Raw genomic sequence first — 11417 nt, forward strand, 5'->3', positions numbered from 1 at the left:
TTTGTCCATGTCACCCATAGGAGGCCCTGGTGTTCTCATATGGGACGGGTGGTCTGCGTGTGCTTCCACTGAACTGGGTGAGGTTCTGTGGCTTTCTGCATGCTTGTGTGTCTGTAGACTGATAGTAGGAGAATGACTTGTCCTTAGCCCCCATCCCTCTTGCTCCTCTCTTACTCTGTTAACCTCTCCTCTCCTTCTCCATCCTTCTCACTCCGCCTCTCCCCTCCTTTCCCCTTCTCTCCCCTCTTCCCTCCTCTCTCCTCCTCTCTGCTCCTGTTCCCTCCTCTCCCCTCCTCTTCCCTCCTCTCCCCTCCTTTCCTCTCCTCAATTAAACTTCTCTTGGATCCTGTGGTATCTCTCCTGTATCTTCCTAGTGTTAAACTGTATGTGATGAATACCCATAGTATATGTTAGCTCAACGTGTGGCTGTTGTAGTAAATGTAATGTTAAACCCAATCAATCATCTTATGACCCCAGTTGATGTGTTGATGATCTGATTACTCTGCACGTCCAGTGATGATTCATCCTCCTCTCCAATCATGATCATGTGTAGACAGCCTCTTCGTGTGTGTAGTTTTCTATTTAATTGGGGATGCCCATTAGGTGCTGCCAAGGCAGCAGCTACTCTTCCTGGGGTCCAAAGACATTAAGGCACTAACATTACATATAAAACAAAAGATAAAACAGTACATAATATAACATTATTACACCACTACAAATCTACAATCCAAAATGTATAATACCACCATACAACAATATTACACCACTACATATCTACAATACAAAATGTATAATACTACCATACAACAATATTACACCACTACATATCTACAATACAAAATGTATAACACCATCATACAACAATATTACACCACTACATATCTACAATACAAAATGTATAATACCACCATACAACAATATTACACCACTACATATCTACAATACAAAATGTATAATACCACCATACAACAATATTACACCACTTGTCACGCCCTGACCTGAGAGAGACGGTTTATTTCTCTATTTTATTAGTGTGGGGTGGGCATTCTATGTTTTATATTTCTATGTTTTGGCCAGGTATGGTTTCCAATCAGAGGCAGCTGCCATTCGTTGTCTCTGATTGGGAACCATACGTAGGCAGCCCTTTTTCCCTCCTTGAGTTGTGGGATCTTATTTTTGTACTGCTTGGTATAGCCTGCAAGATCTGACGGTCGTTTATCATTGTTTATTATTTTAAGTGTTCGGATTTAAAATAAATATAAAGATGAACACTTACCACGCTGCACCTTGGTCTACTCCTTTGGACAACCGTTTCACCACTACATATCTACAATACAAAATGTATAATACTACCATACAACAATATTACACCACTACATATCTACAATACAAAATGTATAATACCACCATACAACAATATTACACCACTACATATCTACAATACAAAAATGTATAATACCACCATACAACAATATTACACCACTAAATATCTACAATACAAAATGTATAATACCACCATATAACAATATTACAATGTACGCGTGTGTAGAGTGCGTGCATCTCTTCACAGTCCCCGCTGTTCCATAAGGTGTATTTTTATCTTTTTAAAAAAAAAATTAATTATTTTTTATCTGATTCTACTGCTTGCATCAGTTACCTGATGTGGAGTAGAGTTCCATGTAGTCATGGGTCTATGTAGTACTGTGAGCCTCCCATAGTCTGTTCTGGACTTGGGGACTGTGAAGAGACCTCTGGTGGCATGTCTTGTGGGGTATGCATGGGTGTCCGAGCTATGTGCTACTATTTTAAACAGATTGCTTGGTGCGTTCAGCTTGTCAACGCTTCTTACACAAACAAGTAGTGATGAAGTCAATATCTCTTCCACTTTGAGCCAGGAGAGATTGACATGCATATTATTAATGTTAGCTCTCCGTGTACTTTAAAGGGCCAGCTGTGCTGCCCTGTTCTGAGCCAATTGTAATTTCCCGAGGTGTGTGTGTGTGTTTGGTAGTGCATGTGTGTGTTTATTTTTGTAAATTTTTATTTCACCTTTATTTCACCAGGTAGGCCAGTTGAGAACAAGTTCTCATTTACAACTGCAACCTGGCCAAGATAAAGCAAAGCAGTGTGACACAAACAACAACACAGAGTTACACATGGAATAAACAAATGTACAGTCAATAACACAATAGAAAAAGTCTAAATACAGTTTGTGCAAATGGCGTGAGGAGGTAAGGCAATAAATAGGCCATAGTAGCGAAGAAATTACAATTTAGCATCATTGACACTAACACTGGAGTGATAGATGTGCAGATGATGATCTGCAAGTAGAAATACTGGCCTGTGCAAAAGAGGAAAAAAGTAAATAAAAACAATATGGGGATGAGGTAGGTAGATTGGATGGGCCATTTACAGATGGGCGGTGTACAGCTGCAGCGATCGATAAGCTGCTCTGACAGCTGATGCTTAAAGTTAGTGAGGGAGATATAAGTCTCCCACTTCAGTGTGTTTTGCAATTCATTCCAGTCATTGCCAGCAGAGAACTGGAAGGAAAGGCGGCCAAAGGGGGTGTTGGCTTTGGGGATGACCAGTGAGATATACCTGCTGGAGCGCGTGCTACGGGTGGGTGTTGTTATGGTGACCAGCTGAGCTGAGATAAGGCAGCGCTTTACCTAGCAAAGACTTATAGATGACCTGGAGCCAGTGGGTCTGGCGACGAATATGTAGCGAGGGCCTGCCGACGAGAGCATACAGGCCGCAGTGGTGGGTGGTATATGGTTCTTTGGTGACAAAATGGATGGCAATGTGATAGACTGCATCCAGTTTGCTGAGTAGAGTGTTAGAGGCTATTTTGTAAATGACATCGCCGAAGTTGAGGATCAGTAGAATAGTCAGTTTTACGAGGGTATGTTTGGCAGCGTGAGTGAAGCCGACTCTAGATTTAATTTTGGATTGGAGATGTTTAATATGAGTTTGGAAGGAGAGTTTACAGTCTAACCAGACACCTAGGTATTTGTAGTTGTACACATATTCTAAGTCAGAACCGTCCAGAGTAGTGATACTAGTCGGGCAGGCGGGTGCGGGCAGCGATCGGTTGAAGAGCATGCATTTAGTTTTACTAGGTTTTAAGAGTAGTTGGAGGCCTTGGAAGTAGTGTTGTATGGCATTGAAGCTCGTTTGGAGGTTTGCTAACACAGTGTCCAAAGAAGGGCCAGATGTATACAGAATGGTGTTGTCTGCGTAGAGGTGGATCAGGGAATCACCCGCAGCAACAGTGTGTGTTTGGTAGTGGGTGTGGTGGGTGTGTTTGGTGGTATGTGTGTGTGTTTGGTGTGTGTGTATGGTGGTGTGTGTGTGTGTGTGTGTGTTATTGAAATACACTGTGCTCTGAACCTCCCAATAACACACATTATCACATCTCTAACTTCTCAGAGAATATGTGGTATTGTGCTGATAACATCTCCTCTCTCTCCCTCCCTTTTCCCCTCTCCCCTCCCCCCTCCCCCTTCTCCCCTCTCAGGGCAGTGACAGTGAGTACGAAGTGGACCAGAACAGACAGAAGACACACTCCTTTGTGAGCCACTACATCAGTGACCCCACCTACTACAACTCCTGGCGCCGCCAGCAGAAGGGCATCTCCCGGGCACAGGCCTACAACTACACAGAATCAGAGTCGGGTGACCCGGAGCCCTGCGCCCCGTCACCACACCTGCCCCCGCTGCCACCCCAGCTCACCTCCACCACCCCTCCACCCCAGCCCCAGACCCAGCCCCATGGTCAACCCCAGGGCCTCACACCCCAGGGCCAGGGTAGTCTGTTCAGGCCTAAAGGCAGCCGGACTCCCACCCCCTCTCAGCAGCTCCCCAACTCCACCCCTCCCAGCCACTCCAACACCCTGTCCTACTGGCCCCCCAGCAGCCCCAGCCCAGCCCCTGGATCTCGGGCCCCCATCGCCGGGTTCTCCTCCTTCGTTTGATTCCGAGAGGGATCTGTGTTCCCTTCTGAAAACAAAACCCACCCTGCTGCCCAACGTGTCTAGAGAGTAAATACCCAACACAAAAGAAACCCTCGGAATCCACCATATTGATTTCTGTTTCTCCATTTTTTCTTACTTGTTTTTATTCTTTTCTTTTTATTACTGAGTTGTGTTTTAAGGATCATACTGTACACAGACAGGACAGAAGTTACATAGTTTATTCCAGTACATTGTTCCTCTTGTGTGCATGTGCTGGTATAGTTTTATTTCCATTCTTTAACCCATAGACAGCTGCTGAGAACAAGACAGTATCTATTCATGTTTCTGTTTGATTGATTTGCATGAGTTTCAATGTATTATTTATTTTCTCTCTTTCATTGTTACACTTCTACACACATACAACAAGAGAATAATTTAGTTAGATACTGTAAAAAGGCAAGAATTTCTTTGAAAAAAATATCTACAAGATGATAAAAGTGTCATAGCGTCAATCCACACTCGGGTAACAAGCACCAATGAAACTGGGATCCCAAAATTGGGCCCTACAAGCGAGCGAAATCAATAGAGTTTAAAGGATGAAAAGAGGAACAGGGTATAGAAAATACAAAGTAATGAAAGTGAGGAGGAAGGGGGAGATTGAGGCTGAAATGAGCCCCCTGGCAGTCTTTAAATGCCCAGTCCTGTCCAATTAGGTAAATTAAGTTTCTGGGTGTTAATGTGAGATATGTTAGTGACCTCCCCCTATTTAACCTATGGACCATGATCCTCAGCAGTTATCTGGCCTGGTCTATAGGGTACGCACTATTGAGTCTGACAGCATTTCGATGTCACAAGCAGGTCACATCTCTGTGCTGTACACCAAGGACCTAGTTGCCTGCACGCCTTGGCAGATATGAAAAATGTACAGTATGTCTGAAGTAAAAATGTTGAGGTTGGTCTGCAAGTTCTTTGTGTCCTTTAGTGGATCAGACATGCCATGGTTCATTATAACTAGGGATTCATATTTTCCTGAAAATGTTCCCTTACAAGCCCTTCTCAGGCATCCCAGTATTCCTGTTGAAAGCGAAAGTGCTAGTTAAAAGCATATAATACCAGCGAAGGAAATCTGACATAATTCTACCACTGAAAAATATACACAGGAATCTAACAGTTTCTTGTTGTTTTTGTTTCATCTTAATCAACTGAAAGTTCTCAAAGTCACCACACTATTTCGTTGATGTAATCTAGTTTTAATGTAGACATATGAAGCACTGTTGGCCGACTTGTAAAATATCTGGAGGTTATTACAACCTAGTGAAAACGTCATTCGTTTTAGCCTACCATTGACGGAAAGCTTGTTGGTCCTTTCCTCTCACTATCATGGGAATGAGGCCAAGTGGTGGTTGTTTTGACAACAGTTTAGTCATTTAGCAGACTCTCTTATCCAGAGGGACATACAGGAGCAATTAGGGTTAAGTGAAATGCTCAAGGGCACATCAGATTTTTCACCTCGTCGGCTCGGGATTCAAACCAGCAATCTTTCAGTTACTGGCACAATGCTCTTAACCGCTAGAATACTTACTGTGTTGGCTTAGTCTTAGGGAATGTAGTCTCTGATGCTGCCCTAAACAAACAGAAAAGCAAATGGCCGAAGTAGCGGAGATTCAGTACCATGGTTTATCAATTCCCTGCGGATCTTTAAAATCATGCTCTTACTTTTGTTAGTGTAACATCATGGAACAACGTTGCAAATGTCCATTTCCTTGAGTGCTTTTGCGGACACAATGTATCAGCCGTTTTGTTAACAGTGAGTGGCAGTTTGTATTTTGGAGCCTCTGCCAGTGCCGCAAAGCTAGTTTGGAGATTTGTGAACGTGAGATTGAGATTCAACGCAGTTATGGTAAGCAAAGGTCGCATGTAGTCTGCTACAGTTTAATGATAGTCAACGATGCCAGTTAAAAGGAATCTATTGGGGACTTGTGTTGAGTAGTCTGAATTGGTAGGCCGCTAGAATTGTGATCAGTGGTCTAATGTGTGGATGAAGTCAGATATATTAAACAGATTAACTTTTTCCATAGAAATTATAAAGTGCCTTTGGAAAGTATTCAGATCCCTTGACTTTTACAACCTTATTCTAAAATGGATTCAATTGTTTTTCCCCCCTCATTAATCTAAACACAATACCCCATAATGACAAAGCTAAAACAGGGTTGAATTTTTTTTTGCAAATGTATTAAAAATAAAAAAACTATCAAATTTACAAAAGTATTCAGACCCTTTACTCCATACTTTGTTGAAGCACCTTTGGCAGCGATAACAGCCTTGAGTCTTTTTGGGTATGATGCTACAAGCTTGGCAAACCTGTATTTGGGAAGTTTCTCCCATTCTTCTCTGCAGATCCTCTCAAGCTCTGTCAGGTTGGATGGAGAGCGTTGCTACACAGCTATTTTCAGGTCTCTCCAGAGATGTTCAATCGGGTCCGAGCTCTGGCTGGTTCACTCAAGGACATTCAGAGACTTGTCCCGAAGCCACTCCTGCATTGTGTTGGCTGTGTGCTTAGGGTTGTTGTCCATTTGGAAGGTGAACCTTCGCCCCAGCAGCAGGTTTTCATAAAGGATCTCTCTGTACCTTTCTCCGTTCATCTTTGCCTCGATCCTGACTAGTCTCCCAGTCCCTGCTGCTGAAAAACATCTCCACAGCATGATGCTGCCACCACCATGCTTCACTGTAACGATCGTGGTAGATTCCCTCCAGACGTGACACTCTGCATTCGTGCCAAAGAGTTCAATCTTGGTTTCATCAGACCAGAGAATCTTGTTTCTCAAGGTCTGAGAGTCTTTAGGTGCCTTTTGGCAAACTCCAAGCAGGCTTTCATGTGCCTTTTACTGAGGAGTGGCTTCCATCTGGCGACTCTACCATAAAGGCCTAATTGGTGGAGTGCTGCAGAGATGGTTGTCCTTCTGGAAGGTTTTCTCATCTCCACAGAGGAACTCTGGAGCTCTGTCAGAGTGACCATCGGGTTCTTGGTCACTTTCCGACCAAGACCCTTCTCCCCGATTGCTCAGTTTGGCCAGCCTGCCAGCTCTAGGAAGAGTTGGTTCCTAACTTCTTCCATTTAACAATGATGAAGGCCAGTGTGTTCTTGCGGACCTTCATGCTGCAGAAATTCTTTGGTACGCTTCCCAAGATATGTGCCTTGAAACAATCCTGTCTCGGAGCTCTACGGACAATTCCTTCGACCTCATGGCATGGTTTTTGCTCTGAAATCACTGTCGACTGTGGGACCTTATATAGACAGGTGTGCCTTTCCAAATCATGTCCAATCAATTGAATTTACCACAGATGGACTCTCATCAAGTTGCAGAAACATCTCAAGGATGATTCATGGAAACAGGATGCACCTGAGCTCAATTTCGATTCTCATAGCAAAGTGTCTAAATACTTATGTAAATAAATGCTTGTTTTTTAATACATTTGCAAAAATTTCGAAAAGCCTGTTTTCGCTTTGTCTTTATGGGGTATTGTGTGTAGATTGATGAGGACAATTTTTTATTTAATACATTTTAGAATGAGGCTGTAACCTAACAAAATGTGGAAAAAGTCAAGGTCTGAATTCTTTCCGAAAGCACTATATATTATAGTTCCCGATATCCCGTCATTTTTTTGGGGGGGGTCGCGGATACTGGTGTTAATCTCTAATTATAAAGTATATTTGTACAGTGTATTGATCTGACACCACTAAAGCAGACTGTTTAATGGGCCTGACCAAGGCTGCGGCCCAAATGGTACCCTATTACCTATATAGTTCACCAATTTGACCAGAGTCTTATGGGACTGGTCAAAACTAGTGCAATAAAAGGAGAATAGTGTACCATTTGGGATGCATTCCAGGTCATTACTCCTACAGAGGCTCATCAGCCACTATGAGCCTTCTACAGATCTGACAGGTGCTGGGTGTGAAGACATCTAAAAGCCCTTCCTATACTGATGATCTAACCTAACCTGTGGCATCACGACTCACTCGCAACCCTCAACACACCGCCACCGCACATGCCCAGGGGCCCACAACAACATCATTGACATCATCATGCTTCCACATCAAACTATAAAGACTGGAAATGATAACACAGACAGCATCTAAAGTGTTCTTTGAGTTCATTGGTTCCCACATGTGGGCACACAGAGAGGAGCAGGCTCAGACATGAGGGCCATTTAGAAAAACAGACAGAGAATATGCATTTCCGCTGGTCTCCACAGACTTCTCAAACCCAGATTAGATTTGAGCCAATGTTTTAAGTAGCTGAACATGTCATTACTTCGACCTTGTAAAAGTGACAAACTGACACTTTTTTTCCATTTTGTAAAAAAATGACTTTATATGGAAGGAGTGCCTTTGATTTTATGGCCTGCACATGAGCTTAGCTAGCTAACATCGCCATGACATCGCCTACAAGCGTGATCTTGGATTTCTATTGGAGAAGCAGTTTCTGGAGCTCTTCATCTATCGGCTCTTTGGGGTCTCTCTCACCTAGCTCAAGGTGCTGCTCTCTGTCAGTGACATCATCATGGGAAGTCTTTGAGCTTGTACAAAGAGATGTCATGGAATGGATTCACCTCTCTCTCATGTTGTGTAACAATGATGGTGGTGATGATGATGAGCGCACAATGCATGTGTGACTGACTATGAGTCCTATCTGAATGAGACTATTGTCTGTGCTGACGTGTGATGATAACACTTCTTCAACATAAGCTTTATACAGAGCATCCACTGTGTGTACAGGATGCCCAGGCTAAGGCATTTCCCGCCTGGCGCCTGCCCTCCATGGCAAGCTGAAAGGGCACGTACATTTAATTCCAGACTCGTACTCATAATTCCAAAATTCTCATCTGCTTTTTTCTCTGTGGGGTGATTTCACTGTACGCAAATAAAATAACCATCATTATACTGAATCTGAATGGATATATGATCACGGTACATTTCCAAAATAAATTATTTTTCAATGGGAGTCCTGGTACTGCATACTGTCAAGGGTATGGAAGGAGTGTGTGTAGGTGGGGGGCTTGATGTGAATGGAGAGTGGCCTTGAAATTGTCTGACTGTAACCATGGTAGCATACACTGAGATGGTGTTGACAGTGAATGTGTAATGATGTACATAATACAATGTGTCATGATAAAAACACAGCCAGCAAGATTTTAAGTTTCTTTGTGTTCAATGATTCTCACATGTGGGCATACAGAAAGGAGCAGGCTCAGACACAAGAGCCATTTTGAAAAACAGACAGAGAATAGGCGCCTCTGCATGTCTCATCTGGCTCAGGTGCTGCTCTCTGTCAGTGACATCATCATCGGGGGCAGGAAGCCTTTGAGCCGAAGTAAAGAGATGATGCCATGGAATGGATTCACAAATGCACAATGCAGTTGTGATTGACTTTCAGTCCTATCTGAATATGTGACTATTGTCTGCTGACGATTGATGATAACACTTCTTCGACAAAAGCTTTAGTGTTCACCGTGTGTCTGGATACAAGAGACTGTACAGGATGCTCAGAAGGAGAAGAGGGAGGGTAGGTAGGCACTGCCCGCCTGGCGCCTGCCCTCCATGACCAGCTTAAAGGGCACATACTGTACACAGGCACAGGAAGGACACATCCACACTAGTACAGCCACAGGCAGGACACAGACACACACTAGCACAGCCACAGGCAGGACACATCCACATACTTGTACAGCCACAGGCAGGACATGGCAGCCACAGGCAGGACACAGCCACATACTATTACAGCCACAGGCAGGACACAGCCACATACTAGCACAGCCACAGGCAGGACACAGCCACATACTAGTACAGCCACAGGCAGCACACAGCCATATACTAGTACAGCCACAGGCAGAACACAGCCACGTACTAGTACAGCAACAGGCAGGACACAGCCACATACTAGCACAGCCACAGGCAGGATATAGCCACATACTAGTACAGCGACAGGCAGGACACAGCCACATGCTATGTACAGCCACAGGTAGGAAACAGCCACATACTAGTACAGCCACAGGCAGGACACAGCAACCAGAGGCAGGACACAGCCACGTACTAGCACAGCCACAGGCAGGACACAGCAGCCACAGGAAAGAGACAGCCACATACTATTATAGCCACAGGCAGGACACAGCAGTCACACGCAGGACACAGCCACATACTAGTACAGCAACAGGAAGGACACAGCTATATACTAGCACAGCCACAGGCAGGACACAGCAGCCACAGGAAAGACAAAGCCAAATACTATTACAGCCACAGGCAGGACACAGCAGTCACAGGCAGGACACAGCCACACACTAGTACAGCCACAGGCAGGACACAGCCACATACTAGTACAGCAACAGGAAGGACACAGCCACATACTAGTAGAGCCAATGGCAGAACACAGCAGCCACAGGCAGGACACAGCCACAGGCAGGAAACAGCAGCCACAGGCAAGACACAGCAGCCATAGGCAGGACACAGCCAAATACTAGCACAGCCACATACTATTATAGCCACAGGCAGAACACAGAAGCCACAGGCAGGACACAGTCAAATACTAGCACAGCCACAGGCAGGACACATCCACATACTCGTACAGCCACAGGCAGGACATGGCAGCAACAGGCAGGACACAGCCACATACTATTACAGCCACAGGCAGGACACAGCAGCCACAGGCAGGACACAGCCACATACTAGCACAGCCACAGGCAGGACACGGCCACATAATAGCACAGCCACAGGCAGGACAAAGCCACATACTAGTATAGCCACAGGCAGGTCACAGCAGTCACAGGCAGGACAAAGCCACATACTAGTATAGCCACAGGCAGGTCACAGCAGTCACAGGCAGGACACAGCCACATACTAGTACAGCCACAGGCAGGACACAGCCATATACTACTACAGCCATAGGCAGGACACAGCCACATACTATTACATCCACAGGCAAGACACAGCCACATATTATTACAGCCACAGGCAGAACACAGCAGCCACAGGCAGGACACAGCCACATACTAGCACAGCCACAGGCAGGACATAGCCACATACTAGCACAGCCACAGGCAGGACACATCCACATACTAGTACAGCCACAGGCAGGACATGGCAGCCGTAGGCAGGACACATCCACATACTATTATAGCCACAGGCAATACACAGCAGCTACAGGCAGGACACAGCCACATACTAGCACAGCCACAGGCAGGACACAGCCACATAATAGCACAGCCACAGGCAGGACACAGCTACATACTAGTACAGCCACAGGCAGAACACAGCAGCCACAGGCAGGACACAGCCACATACTAGTACAGCCACAGGCAGGACACAGCCGTATACTGGCACAGCTACAGGCAGAACACAGCAGCCACAGGCAGGACACAGCCACATACTTGTACAGCCACAGGCAGGACACAGCAGCCACAGGTA

General features: G+C 45.0%; 1 protein-coding gene across 2 annotated transcripts in view; it reads left to right on the forward strand.

Moving 5' to 3' along the window:
- The window catches only part of LOC106610476 (protein sidekick-2), a 67814-nt gene extending 58665 nt beyond the window's left edge, over nucleotides 1–9149 (forward strand). Inside the window, exons 28-29 of one of the 2 annotated variants that reach the window (XM_082978159.1) lie at nucleotides 21–77; nucleotides 3521–9149. In XM_082978159.1, coding sequence (XP_082834285.1) covers nucleotides 21–77; nucleotides 3521–3976 — 513 coding nt within the window. In that variant the 3' untranslated portion in view covers nucleotides 3977–9149. The remainder of the gene's footprint in view (nucleotides 1–20; nucleotides 78–3520) is intronic. The other variant, XM_045724509.2, reaches the window with a different exon arrangement.
- The last annotated feature ends 2268 nt before the right edge of the window (nucleotides 9150–11417 follow it).

The sequence above is a fragment of the Salmo salar genome, chromosome 01 (genome assembly GCF_965601325.2).
Source record: "Salmo salar chromosome 01, fSalSal1, whole genome shotgun sequence".
Taxonomy (NCBI): Eukaryota; Metazoa; Chordata; class Actinopteri; order Salmoniformes; family Salmonidae; genus Salmo; species Salmo salar.